Here is a 19050-nt window from a genome sequence, read left to right as displayed (position 1 = left end):
TCCTTCTTTTTTTTGTTGTACACTTAAGACAGTTGCTTGTCTGTGAGTCATTATACATCCTCACTGCCTGCATGTTCACACTGAGCATACCCACCCAGGAATCATCTACAGAGCTGATGCACAGTTGTAGGTCAGAAGTGTGGACCATGGTCGAACAAGTACACAGCCATGGGGTGCCCTGTGTTCAGAATGATGTGCTGGAGATGCTCTTTCAAATCCTGGCATACTGAGGTCTTCCAGTCACTAATTCTCACTTAAAAACACTTAAAGACTCAAATAAACAAGACTTCTCTGTAATACATTTGATTTATAGAGTTATTAATATTTAATGCCACACATAGATATTGAAAAAAGCTAGAATATTACTTGATTCAAATGCAGAAGATATAATGATTGTCCTGGTAATAACATTAATCTTATAATTGCTGAAAAAACTTTCAGTTGCACAGTACAACAACTGTGACAGTCCTGTGGATTTAGCTAAAGCGTCTACATTTGTTTCTGTTTTAACATGTAAAAGGTACAAACCAAGATGTTGGAGCAATAGAGTAATTAAATCTAATCATAAAATGCATACAATAAAAGGAAACACCACATTGTATAATCTCTTAAAAAAAATTAAATTTGTGACTGTTTACTACTGTGGACTACTTGTTTGTTGACTTTACTGTGAATCATTCTGACTCCTTTCCCTGAAATAACAAAATAAATGTTTCAGTACAGTGAGAAAATTGTCTCTCTTTTCAAAATACAATATCATGTCTTTTAAAGATTTAACCAGAGTTAAACAAGGTAAAATTTGAAGGGCTAAATGTTTGTATTGGTTGTACCTTGACAGTGTCATAACTTCTAGCCCTCAGCTTGTTGACCTGGGACTCAGCAATGTCAGCACGTTCCTGGGCTTCTTCCAGCTCATGCTGTACCTTCCGGAACTTGCTCAAGTGAGTATTTGCTTGTTCCTCCTGTGGAAAAAAATGCTATCTATTTAATGTTTAAACAAGTAAGCAAAATTCAATTGAAAGAAACATTATAAATAATCACTTCTGTGTGGTCATAATTCAACTGTCATTTATAGAAATTGCTCATTTAAAGACTCACAGCTTCCTCAGCTTGTCTCTTGTAGGCCTTCACTTTTAGTTGGAGTTTGTCCACCAAATCCTGCAATCTGTTGACATTCTTCTTATCCTCCTCAGTCTGCAATTGTACAACATTTGTCTTAAATAATGAATAATTCTCTTAAGTCGTTTTTTCTCACTGTATGCATATTCCATTTCAGTGAAGGGTGGAGTAAGGGTTACTGTGTATAATATCCTAAAAATTAATAACTTCTGACATGCTCTGTTTGGGGCAGTGGTGGCCTAGCGGTTAAGGAAATGGCCCCATAACCAGAAGGTTCGAATCCCGATCCGCCAAGGTGCCTCTGAGGTGCCACTGAGCAAAGCATCGTCCCCACACACTGCTCCCCGGGCGCCTGTCATGGCTGCTCACTGCTCACTCACGGTGATGGGTTAAATGCAGAGGACAAATTTCACTTTGTGCACCGTGTGCTGTGCTGCAGGGTATGACAAATCACTTCACTTTCACTTCACTTTCCATCACAATCACAATCACTTCACTAATATTGCAGTAAAACACTAACAGTTACTGTGGTGTTGTACATGCTAATAATGCTAGTAATAATACTAAGGAAAAAAATAACAATGACAAAGGATGAGGCAAATTCAGCAATACTGAATTTGACTTGGTCTAAGACACAAAGAACATTGTTGCCCATGGTGGCACCAATTCACTGTTTTACAGTCCTAATTGCCTACATTTACATTTACAGCATTTATCAGATGCCCTTATCCTGAGCGACTTACAATCAGTAGTTACAGGGACAGTCCCCCGGAGCAATTTAGGGTTAAGTGTCTTGCTCAGGGACACAATGGTAGTAAGTGGGGTTTGAACCTGGGTCTTCTGGTTCATAGGTTTGTCAAACATCTGGTTTGTCTCCTGGTTTGTACCTGGTTTGTCTATGTGGTTCTGACAATTAGGACTGATATTTAGAGTTGACTCTTTCCTTGTGGATTCATTCTTAATAATAAAGTGAAATTGTTAAAGTTAATATTACTAATAAAAAAGACTTATGTTACTCTTTTGGGGGGAGGGTAGTCTTCAGAAGAAGTAATAGAAAATGTGTATACCTGGTAATAGAGTCAAACTTGTCAAACTGCTATTATTACTATTCCTGTCAAAGTAATTTATTTTATTGTTATTTGTATTTATTATTTTTGTAATAGTTTATTTTCTTTTGACTAATTACGGATAATCTGTCTAGCTCACATTCATATTAATGGCCAGGGGTTAAGGAAGCGGCCATGTATTCAGAAGGTTGCCGGTTTGAATCCTGAAGCGCCAAGGTGCCAGTGAGGTGCCACTGAGCAAAGCACCGCCCCCACACACTGCACCCCGGGTGCCTGTCATGGCTGCCCACTGCTCACCAAGGGTGATGGGTTAAATGCAGAGGACACATTTCGTTAGGTGCACCGTGTGCTGTTCTGTGTATCACAATGACAATCACTTAACTTATATTATTCTTAATTCACATTCTCGTGAATTGATGTTCTTCACATGTTCTGCCTTAGATGATTCTTACATGAGAGCTTGGATTTGAGCACTGTATAGCAAAAGCCCTATGTGACATTTATTAAATTATGTTTCCTTATACCTTTGTAACACTCAAAATTGTAATATGAGTATCGTGAAACAGTTCTGGTCAATATTTACCTGGTAAGTCAGTTCCTTTATTTTTCTCTCATATTTACGAACACCTTTCATAGCTTCAGATCCCCTTCTTTGCTCAGCTTCAACTTCAGACTCCAATTCATGTACCTTAAGGGTGATATTTGTTTTCAGTATTACCATACAGATAATACAAATTATAAATAACTAAATTTGTTTAGTTATCAGCCTCAAATGCATACTCTGGTTTCCAATTTATGGAGCTGTTTTTTCCCCCCCTTCATGGCCAGATTCTCAGCCTCATCCAGACGATGCTGCAGGTCCTTCACTGTGACCTCCATGTTCTTCTTCATCCTCTCCAAGTGAGAACAGGTGTCCTGCTCCTTTTTAAATTCCTCAGCCATCATAGAGGCCTACAAATTGAATTGTATGACAGAAGTTGTAGAAGGATTCTAATGGTGTTTTTTATGCTCACCAGCATTAGGAATCACAACAGCTTACATCAGTGATAGCCTTTTTGGCCTTCTCCTCAGCATTCCTGGCCATCTGGATGAATTCATCTATTTCTCCCTGGATGAGAACAAAGTCAGCCTCCAGCTTCTTCTTGGTGTTAAGGAGACAAGTGTTCTAAACAAAAGTACAAAAATACATATTGCTTTATACATCTTTTATATAAATGATAAACACTTTTAATTTTCTGCATGGGATTTTCACAAAAAAGAAAAAACCTGGGAGTGCAGCAGTCCCACACGCTCACTAGCATCCACCAGTTCCTGCTCAGCCACTTTGCGGCATCTCTCTGTCTGTTCCAGAGCAGCTCTCAGCTCCTCAATCTCAGACAGCATCAAGTTATTCCTGCGCTCCACCATGGCAACCTGCTCCTTCATGTCTTCTTGTCCTCTGATAGCTTCATCAAGGTGCAGTTGGGCATCCTAGCATGAAATAGATAGTTTACAATGATAGTATGGTCTTAAGAACATCATCCTATAAACGATTCGAAAAATTCAGCTGACCTTCAGCTGTCCCTGGACATTTCTAAGTTGTTTCTGGGCTTCAGCTGCTTGGCGGTTGGCATGGCTGAGCTGAATCTCCATCTCATTGAGATCTCCCTCCATCTTCTTCTTGACTCTCAGGGCATCATTCCTGCTCCTGACCTCAGAGTCCAGAGTGCTCTGCATGGAGTCTATCACCCTCTGGCTGTTCCTCTTGATCTGCTCCATCTCCTCATCCTTCTCACCCAGCTTCCTGTCAACTTCACCTTTGACCTGGTTCAGTTCAAGCTGAACACGAAGAATCTTGGATTCCTCATGTTCAAGGGTGCCCTGAAGATTAAACATATGAAATACTTGAAACATAACTGGCATTATGAAATACGATTGTGTGTTTTGTTCATTGAAGACCAAATTACTTCTGCTTCCTCCAACGCGGTCTGAATTTCTGATTTCTCAGTCTCCACTGTCTTCTTTGCCTTCTCCAGCTCATGAATGGTCTTTCCAGTCACACCAATCTGCTCAGTCAGGTCTGAGATCTCCTCTATAATGGAAAATAAGTTAAAATGTTTTTCATCACATTTTCAAACATATCTGTGTTTTACTGATACACACGCTGCAGGTTCTTGTTCTCCCTCTTCAGTGTCTCCAGCTGATCCAGAGATTCTTCATAGGAATTCTTCATCTTGAATAGCTCAGTACTCAGAGAACAAGCCTCTTTCCGAGACCCTTCTAGCTCTGCTTGACTCTCCTCATGTTTTTGTTTCCAGTCCACCAGCACCTGGAGATTTAAAATAAAAACTTAAATGGAATAATATAAAGCCAACAGAAGACTTTTTATATGATACACTATTTTCACCTTGTCAAAGTTTCTCTGTTTCTTATCAAGGTTGGAAGCCAATGCATTTGACCTCTCCATATCTATCATGAGGTCCTCCACTTCACCCTGCAGTCTCTGCTTGGTCTTCTCTAGAGAGGCACACTTGGAGTTCACAGCCTCAATGGACTCTTCAGCCTCTTGAAGTCGCTGAACTAATTTCTTTCTGCAAGGAATAACAAGGAATAGCTTATTTAAAGCCAATATACTTAATAATCAGTTAACCTAAAACATTATGAGTTTTTGTTACTTGGCCTCCTCAAGTTCCTCAGTGCGCTGGATGGCATCAGTTTCGTATTTGGATTTCCACTGAGCCACCTCACTGTTGGCCTTGGACATTCCACGCTGCAGCTCAGCCTTGGCCTCTTGTTCCTCTTCAAACTGCTCTCTGAGCAGGTCACAGTCATGGCGAGCTGATTGGACAGCATGAGCCAGAGCATTCTTGGCCTAGATGTCAGAATACTAATTTAAGATTTTGGTATAAAACAGGAAGAAGGAAAATAATCTAAAATTGTATTAAACACTATAGAACCTTGAATTCCTCCTCCATGTGCCTCTTGAGCTCCTCAATCTGCTGTATATAAGCTTGTTTACTCCTGAACAGCTGGGAGAGGAGTGCTTCTTTTTCCTCCAGCTGACGACTAAGTTCACCTTTTGGGGTAAATAACATTGTTATAGATTTTTCATTTCTGAAAGAAAAAAGAATATTTTTTCAAGGTTGCATGTTTTAAGTCAAGCTACCATTACCGTTCTCAGTTGCAAATCTTGCCTTCTGGGCATTTGTGTCATTTAGCTGATTATTGTTTTCTTCATTTTTGTTTCTCAGTTCACTTAGTTGGTCCTCAAGGGTGCGGCACATTTTGTCCAGGTTGGACTGCAAGTAGATTTGTTGTTATTTTTCCTTTACTATTTCATGTCTTTACTTATCTCAGTGATAAATTATGATTACCTTTGATTTAACTAAGGCCTCTGTGTTGCTATACAAATCATCAATTTCCATCTTGTATTCACTCTTCTCCTTCTCCAGCTTCTGCTTGACACGCTGAAGGTTGTCGATTTGCTCTCCCAGCTCTGCTACAGTGTCGGCCTGCTTCTTGCGCAGAGCTGACACAGTAGCTTCATGTTGTAGGGTGGATTCTTCAAGATCACGACGCAGCTTCTGGAACTCGGCCTCACGCTTCTTGTTCATCTCAATCTGAGCAGTGGTGGCTCCACCAGCTTCCTCAAGCCTCTCACTGATCTCCTCAAGTTCCCTGGAGAGATCAGCTCTCTGCTTCTCAGCCTTAGCCCGAGCAGCACGTTCAGCTTCAATTTCTTCTTCCAGCTCCTCAATACGAGCCTAAATGAAAACATTATCACAATTAAATATATGCATTTTTTATTAAACATTGTATCGAGTGAATGAATAACACACTGAATGAATAACACACCTGGAGTTCCTTAATCTTCTTCTGAAGCTGTGTTCCTACAGACTGTTCATCCTCAATTTTACTTAGAAGCTGACTTGTCTCAAAGTCCTTTCTGTTTTAACAAAAAGAATCTGTTCATAGATTTACTAGCAAATTGACAGTTACAGAAAAATCAATTTAAATCAAACAATAATTTGGACAAAACAAATATGTGCAAATACAGAGAACTTAGTTCTCTGTAGTGCTTACTTCTTTAGCTTCTCTTCAGACTGCTGCCTATCATTCTCTAGGTCCATGATGGACTCCTGGTTCAGTTTCAGGTCACCTTCAAGTTTTCTCTTTGTTCTCTCCAGGTCCATGCGGATCTTCTTCTCTTGTTCTAGAGAGCCTTCCAACTATCATAGGAGAACAGAAATATTCTGGTATGTTCTAAAGCCCAATTGATGTCCAACCCAATGTGACAATGCTGCATATATACAAGGACATACAAGGGCATAAATTCAAGAATACAACTAAATAAATACACTTTAATATATTTATCTGCCAAGGTTATAGACCATCTTTAGACCATTATAGTACATTGGACAATCTTTACTCACATCATCCACTTGCTGCTCCAGTTTAGTCTTTGCTTTGGTCAGAGTATTGACTTTGTCTTCCTCTGCTTGGAGATCATCAAGAGTTTGCTGGTGTGCCTCTTGGAGAGCTTTCTTCTCTTTGGTTAATTTAGCAATGCTCTCATCCTGAGAGGTCATCTCCTCTGTCAAGTTTTTGACCTATAGCCAAAATGATCAAATTATATATTTTTCAAGCAATGCTTGAATTCTCTCTCACTCACTTACTATCCATCACCACATATTCGTTAGCAGGGTCACAGATGCCCACTTCGGGACACTTCGCACATGGCAGGGACTCACTCTAGTGTTCAAAAAGAGTCAATAAATAGTAAAAAAAATGCACACCTTATTTTCTGTAGCATGTTTCTCCTTCTCCACTTTAGCCAGTGTGAGTTCCAAGTCATCAATGTCTTTCTTCAGCTCAGAGCACTCGTCCTCCAGCTTCCTCTTCTTGGCTGTCATCTCAGCATTGATTTCCTCTTCATCTTCTAGCCTCTCAGTAGTCTCTTTAAGTTTGGCTTCAAGCTGTATTTTGCTCTTAATCAGACCCTCACATCTCTCCTCAGCGTCAGCAAGGCCCTCAGATTCCTGATATTGGGATGCGTGGTATGATAATTTTTTGTAGATCATTCACTAGATGACAAAAATAATATTTTGAAGTACTTACAGATTCCACTGCTAACTGAAGGTCATTCTTCTCCTGCAATAGAGTGACCATCTTCTCTTCAAGCTCTTTCTTCTTTGCTAGAGCCTTGGCCAAGTCCTCCTTCATTTTCTCATAGTCCTCCTTCATTGCTGCCATTTCCTTCTCAGTTTCAGCACTCTTCAGAAGAGGCTTGATCTTGAAGTACAGCTTCATCCATGGCCAGTGTTTGACATTCATAAATGAACGGATGTTATATTGTAATACAAAGATGGCATCTCTGTTGGAAGCACAGTTAATAGCTTAAGGTTGATTTCAACTGTAATTCATTGTTTTTGTTGGAGAGAGAGTGCAGTATATCAGAGTGCCTAAAATTTGTACCTCCTTTCCATCATCTTGACAAACTCCCTCCTCATGAGGTAACCACGACACACAGCCTGAGTCATTGTGACCAGTGAAGCCAGTTTCTCATCTCGCATCTCCTCAAGGGTACCTAGCAGTCCAGCTTTAAAGAACACCTACAAACCCAACATTTGCAAAAAATATTGCTCTGTGTTCATATTGAAACTCAAACCTAGTTTAAATAAATTATATTTAATGTTTATCTACACAGTAGTCCTTATTCTTTGTAGTCCTTATCTTTGGTCTTTTACCTTGGTGTGGCCAAACTTGTACTGACTGTGGTCTATATCAATGGAACCTAAGAGTTTCTCTGAAGCTTTCTTGTTGTCAATGAACTGTCCTTCAGGGATGACACTGGCATTCAATACTCTGTATCTGTAATGGCAGAGTACATCACAAATTTTATTTTATTATATTATTTTAAATGTAATTCATTAAATTGTTGTTATTCTCCAAAATCATTTACATCTTAATCTCTTACAGTTTTGTCATCAGTATTATATTGTATCAACCTGAAAATGGGAAGTATATATGGATATTTTCCATCTGAGTATACAGACCTCTGCTTGAAATCACCATAGAGGATTCTGCTGGGAAAGCCCTTTCTGCAGATTCTGATACCCTCTAGCACACCATTACACCTCAGCTGGTGAATGACCAGGAAGTTCTCCATCAGACCTACAAACCATTCTTAGTCAGTGGTGCATAGCTCTATTAAAAAAATATGATCAAATGATTATAACGCACCCACCTGGTGTCTTTGATTCATTAGGAATCAAGCAGCGCACAAAGTGTGGATGAGTGCTCCTCAGGTTGGTCATCAGCTTTCCAAGATTTTCCTTTTGTATGAGCATATGCATATTGCCTAAAGTCAGTTCATTGTACATTAAGCCGACTCAAAATGTTTTATGCTGAAACATAAGAAGTCAGTACCCTGAAAAGTGCAGAAACTGTCTGGAAGGAGCCGCCCTTCTTCTTACCACCCTTACCACCCTTGCTGTTACTTCCAGCATCTGTAAGCAAAATACCAACTTTAAATTAATTCTTACAAACAGTAAGCATGACAACCTCAGTTTGGAACTGAATCACTGGTTTAAAAATGGTTTCTTCTGCATTTAGGGTGTCTAATTATATTCTTAGATTATTTTTCTATATTAAAAACTTCTCACATTGGAAACAAATTACATTAACCAGAGCTGGTAGAAAAAATCAATAATATCTATGCAATTTGTTTAAACTATCTAGTCTGTAGTCTCTACTGTAGGTGACAGCACAAAACAACTTACATCAGCATCTCAGACAGTGGCACATTGTTTAGTGGGATGAGAATGGAGCTCTGTGAGAAGCATGATTTAGTGGGAGTTAGTATGGTAAAGTATGTTATTATCAATGGACTTAAAAAATAAACTAAATTTGGTTCGTTGTTGCTCTGACAGAACGGGAAGATTGTTCAATGACTACCCATGGTTAAGGAATCAATGCTGCATATATATGTTCAGCCATGAAACAATACAGAGGTTATACATTCCTCTCTGTTACTGTTCTGTTTTAAAGTGAAAGTAATATACAAGTGGAGCTCATTACAAGCCACCCAGTCCCACTGTGGCAAATAACTTAAGTAAATCACATAAGTCCAGGCTCATAAGTCCGGGGCAGTGGTGGCCTAGCGGTTAAGGAAGCGCCCCCGTAATCAGAAGGTTGCTGGTTCGAATCCCGATCCGCCAAGGTACCACTGAGGTGCCACTGAGCAAAGCACCGTCCCCACACACTGCTCCCCGGGCGCTGGTCATGGCTGCCCACTGCTCACTCAGGGTGATGGGTTAAATGCAGAGGACAAATTTCACTGTGTGCACCGTGTGCTGTGCTGCTGTGTATCACATGTGACAATCACTACACACACAAATGATAGCACCGCCCCACCTCATAACACAGCTTTTCTATTACAAACTGCAGTAAAACAAAAACTGTCTAACAAAAAAGCTTTTGAATAGATCTACCATGGCGATTGACCACACATCTTTCTCTTTACGCACAAAGCATGTACTCATGTTTGTCAGGGAGTTGCAACCGCATCCCAAGTACTGATTGTGTGATCATCCATAAGGAAATGGAAGCAGTGCACTAGTAATATCTGAGAGAGATCAGGTTAGAGATTTTTTACCATATTAGTTGGCACTGACTGCTGGTAGAAGCAAACATTAATGAGATGTTTAGAGTCCCACTTCCCATATGTCAGGATAAAAGATACCAAATTGTTTAGATCCCATTTGGTCATTATTTGCATTATGATCAATATGCAATGCATATGGATAATTTCCATTTAAATTATTCTTTTTTATTATTACTTATGTCTAAATCCTAAATGGATTTAATTCCTATTTTCTATAATCAGTCTACACACACTATTTCACACTGACAAAGCAGATATTTCCTATTTTTGTTAACATATTAAAATGAATACATTGATTTCAAGACTTCATTTCAAGTCTAGACAGATTTATCCAGAAGCCTCTGCTTTGTTTTGTTAGCAATATACTTTGTGTTATTGTACTGTTGGAATGTAAATATCTGTAAAGTGAAGTGATTGTCACATGTGATACACAGCAGCACAGCACACGATGCACACAGTGAAATTTGTCCTCTGCATTTAACCCATCACCCTGAGTGAGCAGTGGGCAGCCATGACAAGCGCCCGGGGAGCAGTGTGTGGGGACGGTGCTTTTGCTCAGTGGCACCTCAGTGGCACCTTGGCGGATCGGGAATCGAACCGACAACCTTCTGATTACAGGACCGTTTCCTTAACCGCTAGGCCACCACTGCCACCATGTTTTTCTGCATTATTCTCTCCTAGTATTCCCAACACATACAACAAAATACTGCCACTACCAGTTTTACCACTTGCTTGCCTACACACATGTCATTGTGAATTTTGGCCAAATTGTTCAATCTTTGTTTCATCAGACCAGAGGATAGCTGCATTGGTTAATTATATAGGCAATTGTGTGCCTTCCTTAATTGTATCTACTTCAATTTGTCAGAGGTGTAGAGGTGAGAAGTGAATATTTTAGTATTGATGTTTTAATACAACTGGAATTGTATTAATAAAACAATGGTATTGTGACTCCAGGCCATGCCCCTAATGCAACAAATTACACACTCCCTCACACCCAAGTTTCTCCCACACTCCTAGGAAAACTGGGAGAGGTGGGGGTACTGGCCTCTTAGTATCTCGGAACTGATACTTCACACCACAGGCTCTCACCCATCTTAAAATTTCTTCCTTTGAGTTCCATGCAGTCTCTGTTTCTTCCTTCTAATTGTCATATATCGCCCTCCAGGATCACTTGGAACCTTTATTGATTAATTGGACACTCTGTTCAGCAATCTTCCCATAGACACCCTTTTAACTCTCCTAGGTGACTTCAACCTTCCTCTTGACAAACTGAAATCATCTTGTCCTCTTCTCCTTCTCCACTCTATCTCCTTGGCCAACAGCATCAACTCTTCCACCCACAAAATAGGTAATGTCCTGGACCTGGTTTTCAGTCGTCCCTCTCAACCTAACAACCTTTCTTTCACTCCACTTATCATCTCTGACCACCACTTTATGTCCTTCACCCTCACTCTAACTATCGGATCCAAGGCTGACCACCATCCATCATTCGTTCAACATAACCTTCACACTGTCTCACCTTCATCTGTATCTTCCTCCACTTTGAGATATTTCAACCTCTAACTTATTCTTCTCCTTACCACTGGAAACAGCCACTAACACTCTTCTCTCCTCACTTTCCATTTTTATGGATGATCACTGTCCTCTGTCTTTCAAACCCAAAATGACTTTTCCCCCTGCTCCCTGGCTCTCTGAGACGTTGTGCAGCAGTCGAAGAAATCTAAGAGCAACAAAGAGGAAATATAAGAAATCACTGCTTGAGCCGGACCTGCTGCATTATCAGAATCTACTACGCAACTTCTCCACTAACCTCAACTCTGCTAAATCTAATTTATACACAGCAAAACTGTAAACCTCAGCCCACAACCCTCAAAAACAAAAAAAATATTCTCATCTCTATTGAACTCCCCCCCCAGACATTCTCCATCACCACAACCCCTACTCTACCCTCTGAAGATTGCACTACAACAATTTTCAAAATTCACATCCAATTAAATAATCCAGATCAAATCTAAAGGCAATCCAACCACCTGTCCACTGGATCCAATCCCCTCCACAATGCTCCAAACCATCTATCCTGACCTTTTCCCCTTCATTTCTCACATCATTTCAATTACATATGGTCATGTACATCTTAAAACAGCCAGGCTTCTTCCAGTCCTAAAGAAACCTGCAGACATCAGCAACTACAAATCAGTATCTCTTATTTAATTTCAGTCTGGCTTCAGAGCAAGTCATTCTACAGAGACAGCCCTTCGGGCTGTTTCAGAGAAGCTACATGCAGCATTTGATACTACAAGACTCTCTTGTCCATCCTGAAGGGACATGGAATTCGGGGCTCAGCATTGAAATGGTTTGCTTCTTAACTTGATGAGTGGTCTTACCAAATGACTTGGAAAGGATGAAGTGAAAGTGAGGTGATTGTCACACGTGATACACAGCAGCACAGCACACAGTGCACACAGTGAAATTTGTCCTCTGCATTTAACCCATCACCCTGAGTGAGCAGTGGGCAGCCATGCCAAGCAGTGTTTGGGGACGGTGCTTTGCTCAGTGGCACCTCAGTGGTACCTTGGCAGATCGGGATACGAACCAGCAACCTTCTGATTACGGGGCCGCTTCCTTAACCACTAGGCCACCACTGCCCCGCATCTGCCACCACTGATCCATATCCACATCTGCTTCACACAGACTCTCCACTGGTGTCCCTCAGGGCTATGTACTCATCCCTCTCCTTTTCTCCGTCTACCCAAGATAACTTGGTGAGGTCATTTCCTCACATGGGTTTTCCTACCACTGCTATGCCAATGACACACAACTCATCTTCTCTTTTCCTCAATCAGATGTACATTCCAAAATCTCAGCATGTCTAACTGACATTTCATCTTGGATGGCAGCTCATCAGGATCTTGCTATCTACCTTAACAATTCTCAGACCTCTCCTTCTACATTTGCACGCAACCTTGGAGTAACTATAGACAGCAAACTCTCCTTGTCTACTCACATCAATAATCTTTCCCACTAATGTAGATTCTCTACAAAATCAGACAGATCTGACGTTTTATCAACACAGGTCACCCAGATACTTGTTCAATCCCTAGTAAACTGAGGACTGGATTACTGTAACTTCCTTCTAGCAGGTCTACCTCTGAATGCTGTCCTGCCGCTACAACTAATACAGAATGCAGCAGAATGACTGGTTTTAAACCTTCCCAAATTCTCTCACACCACCTCACTGCTACGCCCATCCACTGGTTCCCAGTAGCTGCCCGCATCAGATTCAAAATACTGATGCTGGCCTACAAAGCCAAACATCGGGTGGCACCATTCTACCTCAAAGCCCTTATTATACCTTGCACTGCACCTTGCACTCTCCGACCCTCCAGAACTGCTAGCCTGGTCCCTCCACTACTGAAGGTACGTGGAAGACACTCATCCATACTCTTCCCCTCGAGGTCGGAACTGAAAAGTCGCTGAGTATTTTCAAACAACAGCTTAAGACATTCTTCTTTAGAGAATACTTAGACTAACTTGTAACTTTCTTATAGTCTGACTTACGTAAGAAGAACTGCACTGTTGTAAGTCTCTTTGGATAAGGGCCACACTTGGGACTCTCCTAATAGCCTCCTTTTAAGACCCACCAATGGGTGTCTGAGCTACCCTTTGTCAGTCAGATTAAGACAGCATAGTGACATGCACATATGTTCTCTGCTCATTCTCACTCTAGGTCGCACAACCACCCCTTTGAGACTGGGTAGATCAATTGTGGGCTTTGTCCCGTTTTACTTTTTCTGTAAATAAGCCAACTGTGCTATTGCTCGTTCCCCACTAAGCATCGCAGGAATTACCTATTGCTTTGTTACTCTAAAGTGTTATGTGTAAACAAATTATAGAAAAACTTTGAATGGAATTGAATCCATTTTAAGTCTTAGATATAACAAAATTGGCACTTCTTCCAGGGGTCTGAAAACCTTATACTTCTGTAATTCTGTATGAAAAGAATGTTGCCTACCATCAGTTGATGCATGTGATGCGTACAGGAAAGCCAACAACTTATTTGCTGACTTCTGATAGAGCTGCACAACAGAGTCATTCAGGGGGTCCTTGTTCTTGTCCAGCCAGCCCACAATGTTGTAGTCCACAGTACCAGCATAGTGCACCAGGGAGAAGTGAGCCTCTGCCTTGCCTTTGCCAGGCTTGGGCTTTTCAAAAGCCTTGGATTTACCAAGATGCTGGTCATGTAACTTGTTTTTAAAGGTAGTATCTGAGGCCTTAGGGAACATACACTCCTCTTCGAGGATGGAGAAGATGCCCATTGGCTGTAAATGAAAACATTTAGTAAGGGCAATTGTCAGTGTCAGTAGTTGTAGGACTTTTGGTCACTTTCCATCTATCTTACCTTCTCAATAAGCTCAATGCAGGCAGCCAGGTCCATTCCAAAGTCAATGAACTCCCATTCAATTCCTTCTTTCTTGTACTCCTCTTGCTCCAGAACAAACATGTGGTGGTTGAAGAACTGTTGAAGTTTCTCATTGGTGAAGTTGATACACAGCTGCTCCAGGCTGTTGAACTGTTTCAAAATAAGAGCATTAGTGACAATTAGTTATTCAATTAGAGTAGTGATTGAAATAATTATTGATTCAAAACAGACATTAATGTATAGAAGACTGTGCATTGCTGAGACACTCACATCAAAGATCTCAAATCCAGCAATGTCCAGCACACCAATGAAGAACTGCCTGGGCTGCTTAGTGTCCAACATCTCATTGATACGGACGACCATCCACAAGAACATCTTCTCATAGACAGACTTGCAGAGAGCCATCACAGCATTGTTGACCTATTTTTGAAGACACACAATTGTGATTCATAGATCTAAAGAAGGTTCAGTGCATTTTGTAGTAAATGCTGAACATTGTACCTGTGGAACAGTCTGACCCTTGGTCACAAATTCATTTCCGACTTTCACTCTGGGGTAGCACAGAGCCTTGAGCAGATCAGCAGAGTTCAGGCCCATGAGGTAGGCAATTTTATCAGCCACTTAAAAAAATATACACGATACATAATGATTTATAAATGGTTTTACGCAATGTTCATCATTGTGCTTTCAGTTTGGTAATAGATGGGTTTGTAGTAGCCTAGTGGGTTAGACACTTGCCTGAACCAGCAAAGTCACAGATTCAAATCCCACTCACCATTGTGTCCTTGAACCACACACTTATCCCTGAGTCCCTGTCCCTGTCACTACTGATTGTACATCACTCTGGATAAGAGCTAAATGCCATGTGAATGATTGTAAATTACCCTCAGTGCCATCAGGTTCAGCTTGCTCCTCTCTCTGCTTTTGCTTGAACTTCATGTTCCCATGATGCATCACAGCTCCAGTCAGCTTGTATATGCCCATTTTTTCTTCAGCAGTGAAGCCCAGAATATCAATGGCAGTCTATAGAATATTCAATTTGAAAAACATTTTTTTGTTACCATATATAATTTATAGCCTTATATAATTTATAATGATTGCAATGTTTCTTAAAATCTTACATCTGTAGCAATAAACTCGTCCACATCACTGATGCTCTTAACAATGACTTCACCTTGACTGATCATAGGGAAGTCATATGGGTTTGTGGTTATAAGTAGAGCATCTAAAATATAAAATGTGTATTTAATTTAATCAGCCTTAAGCGGTATCCATAATTAATTTCAATCACTGCAACATACCAAGTAGCTCAGGCTTGTGTCCGGTCATGAGCTGGTAGAAGATGTGGTAGCTTCTCTCAGCAGATAGCTGGAATGATACTCTGGACTTTTCCAGCAGATCTGTAAATTAGTTATGACAAATATAGTGTCTGTGGGGAATAGTTTAATATTATAAAAGTGGCAGCAGTGACAACAGTCCAACTTACATGTTTCAATGTCAGCAGATGCCAACTTTCCAGTAGAGCCAAAGTGAATCCTGATGAATTTTCCCTGTAATTACATTGAAAAGTAATCTTTTCTATTATACAGGATGAAACTACAGATCATATACACAAATCTCAAGCTTTGACATATTACAAAGGCCTCAGCAATCCCCTGGCATTGTACTAAGTACATCATACCTTGCTCTCTTCATATTGAAGAATGTTAAAAATAAATAAATACATGATGGAAGTAGCACTGTGTTCCTATATGGTTACAAATGCTTGTCGCCTATGGCATTGCCCTTCTGAAGAACAATTATGTACCTATGCTTGAAGGTACTTTTTGTACCCTAGTCATCTAGTCATCTGCACCCTTTAAGGCACAATTGTGTTCCTGTCATGCCTGGAATTTAAAACAATATTTACATAAAAGTATGATGTAGTGGTCTGCAAAGGGCAGCACACTTGTTGAGTTGCCCAGTGAGCTGGGGGGTTAAAGACCTTGCACAGATGTGGGGAGGCTGGGCTTGAACCAGAATCCTTACAATCACAGGCACTGCATCTTATCCCACTGCTATGTCTGTCTGTCTGTGATTTTATTTCTGTCACTGATGTCCTTTGTTGTGTTATGCTGCTGTCAATTTTTTACTTTTACAAATGTGAACATCAGCCACTTTTGAAAGAAAATGGTCAAATTCACTGGCCATACTATCAATACTGTGCAGATGAAATTTACAAGCATTTTTTGTTGGTACTATGGGTTTCTTGTACCAATTTCCATGTGATACAGGTTCATGGGTACAAATATGTACTTTCCTAAATCATGCACATTTAAAAGTACAACATGGCATCACAAAGGATCTGTCCTGTACTTTTGAGGTACAATCAACTGAAAGGAACAATTTTGTACCTTGAGGTTTAATATTGTATCCTGTGTACCTTTATTTCTCTGTGTGCAGTGGTTAGGGATATGAACCAGCAACCATCAGATCACAGGTCCATTTCCTTACCCGCTAGGCCATTACCCAATCAATACCTAATCAATGTTATTCACCTATTATAAATGAAGACCCTCTTGGCCAGGTGTGCACCACACATACAAATCTTAAATCTCACAAATTATGGTACTTACAAAACGTGAGGAGTTGTCGTTCCTTACAGTCTTGGCATTGCCATAGGCTTCCAAGAGAGGATTAGCAGCAATGATCTGATCCTCTAGTGAACCCTGTTGATAATATCAGGACATTCAGAAGTAGTAGATATTTTAAATTTTAAATAGGTTTTTTGATTTTTATTATTTTTTTTCTTACCTGCATTTTACCAGGAACCAGTTCAGCTTTCTTTTGACCAGACACTGCAATTGTTGCAAAGTACTGAATGACACGCTTAGTGTTTACAGTCTTTCCAGCACCAGATTCGCCACTGGAGAGATATGCAGAAAATATTTTAGACACTAGTGACTTTATAATCCAATAATAATAATAATAACTTACGTGATCAAAATGGACTGATTCTCACGATCTGCAAAGGAATAATAATAATTTGATAAACTATTTTATCAATTATATTGTTTATAAATTAGTAGCTCTGTCAGAAGAAAGCAACATGCCTGTAAGCATGAACTGATAGGCATTATCAGAGATGGAGAAGATGTGAGGAGGGGCTTCAATTCTCTTCTTCCCTCTGTATGCTGCAACAACCACAGAATCGTACACTGGGAGCCACTTGTAAGGGTTCACAGTTACACAGAAGAGTCCAGAGTAGGTCTGAAACAAGAATAATGACACAATAAATGGTCTGCTTTACATGAATCTCAAAATTGTGTTTTTTCCCATAACTTACGTAAATCATCCATGCTGCATAACGCTCTTTGAGGTTGTACAGCACAGCAGGCTCATTCAGGTGAGTCATCATGGCCATGTCCTCAATTTTATCAAACTTTGGTGGATTCATAGGATGAATGTCATCCTCTTTCACAGTTAGGGTCTGTTAAGAATAAAATGCAGTTTGTTGATGGTTTGTTTATTATCAAGATACTACCACAAGATGGTGCTATGATTCCATTTGAGACATTCAGCAGCATTACAGGAAAATGTGAGGTACTAAGCAGAAGATGGCAGTCTTCACAAGGGTTTGACCATAGAGAGCTGAAGGAGGTCTGCTCTGTAGTTTTTACACTTAAAATTCAAATGTAACTTCTTCCATTTGCATCACATTGGGTTTCATAGTCTCTCCGAGTCTGAATAACTGATCATTTAAATAGTTTATAGTAGTTTAAAAATAGTTTATAATAGTTTAAATTATACACATTGTGATACACAGCACAGGAATGTGTTCTCTGCATTTAACCAGTCACCCTTAGTGAGCAGTGGGCAGCCATGAAATGTGCCCTGGGAGTAGTGTGTGTGGACTGTACCTTGCTCAAGGGTACCTCAGTTGCACCTTGGCAGTTTAGGATTTGAACATTTTGCTTACAAGTCCATTTCCTTACCTGCTAGGCCACCCCTGCCCCTACAACCATTGCTCTCATCTAAATATGATGCCACCTAAATACTAATGCATTTATGTATCAAGGCAAAACAAAAACACTTTGTAACGATGCTAACTATCACACATCCTGTAGATAGATGAAGTAGACACATGAAACACACACCTTGCCACACAGAGTTTTGACTGTGGCTTTGCCACCATCTCTGCTCTGGAGGACCCCTTTGAGGTACATCTCATTGGGTTCAGCTACAAAGTAGGCTGTTTTGGCATCAAAGGCTGTATTCTGTGCCTCAATCCTCTCCTTTTCTGGCTTTCGGAGGAAAATGGCAGCCGAGCCAAAACACTCCATCTCTTTGTCTGTACTCATGATGACCGTTTCCTAGAAAAAAAGAAAATGTTACAAGAAAACTATGAGTTTAAAAACCTAAATTAAAATACTTTAGTGCATGATTTTGCATATAGGTATATGGATACCTGATATTAAAACCCAGAGATGGCGATGTACTTGACTGATCTGCAAAAAAATTCTACATCTTAAATGATTGTACATTTTCCTTGTGCACTTACCTCACTGGCAATTGTAAATTCTCTGCAAACATTTTCCAGATTTAAAACATTGCACATATGTAAATTATTCAAGTTTATATAAGATTGTTTTATACAGCAATGCCACAAGTGTTCTGCTGGACATACCTCACAGTCCTTACCTTGCAGGAATTGCTTCAGTGCCTGTCAGTCACTGGTGAGGCCTGAGGCTGCCTCTTTTAAAGGAATGTTGGTGCTCTTTGCCTGTACTTGGTCATGTTTGGATGGTATTTTGCTC

General features: G+C 40.2%; 1 protein-coding gene across 1 annotated transcript; it reads right to left on the bottom strand.

Annotated features, from left to right (window-relative positions):
- Nucleotides 1-659: 659 nt before the first annotated feature.
- Nucleotides 660-18606, bottom strand: LOC114784432 (myosin heavy chain, fast skeletal muscle-like). Its single transcript, XM_028969816.1, has 39 exons — nt 18391-18606; nt 17580-17723; nt 17347-17503; nt 17231-17258; nt 17048-17159; nt 16870-16962; nt 15741-15804; nt 15556-15654; nt 15376-15479; nt 15139-15277; nt 14756-14874; nt 14525-14674; nt 14234-14404; nt 13847-14153; nt 8595-8674; nt 8413-8500; nt 8222-8339; nt 7913-8036; nt 7641-7777; nt 7284-7539; nt 6962-7204; nt 6599-6775; nt 6249-6394; nt 6021-6111; nt 5540-5929; nt 5338-5464; nt 5123-5241; nt 4841-5037; nt 4573-4756; nt 4329-4494; nt 4133-4257; nt 3738-4046; nt 3453-3656; nt 3226-3351; nt 2967-3137; nt 2770-2874; nt 1099-1194; nt 831-962; nt 660-692 (listed from the first exon to the last, which is right to left on the bottom strand). The coding sequence occupies exons 1-39, from the start codon at nt 18592-18594 to the stop codon at nt 675-677; spliced, it is 5820 nt and encodes a 1939-aa protein (XP_028825649.1). The 5' UTR covers nt 18595-18606; the 3' UTR covers nt 660-674.
- Between the last annotated feature and the right edge of the window lie 444 nt (nt 18607-19050).

Source organism: Denticeps clupeoides, chromosome 2 (assembly GCF_900700375.1).
Source record: "Denticeps clupeoides chromosome 2, fDenClu1.1, whole genome shotgun sequence".
Lineage (NCBI taxonomy): Eukaryota > Metazoa > Chordata > Actinopteri > Clupeiformes > Denticipitidae > Denticeps > Denticeps clupeoides.
This window is presented reverse-complemented; position numbering and strand designations above follow the sequence as displayed.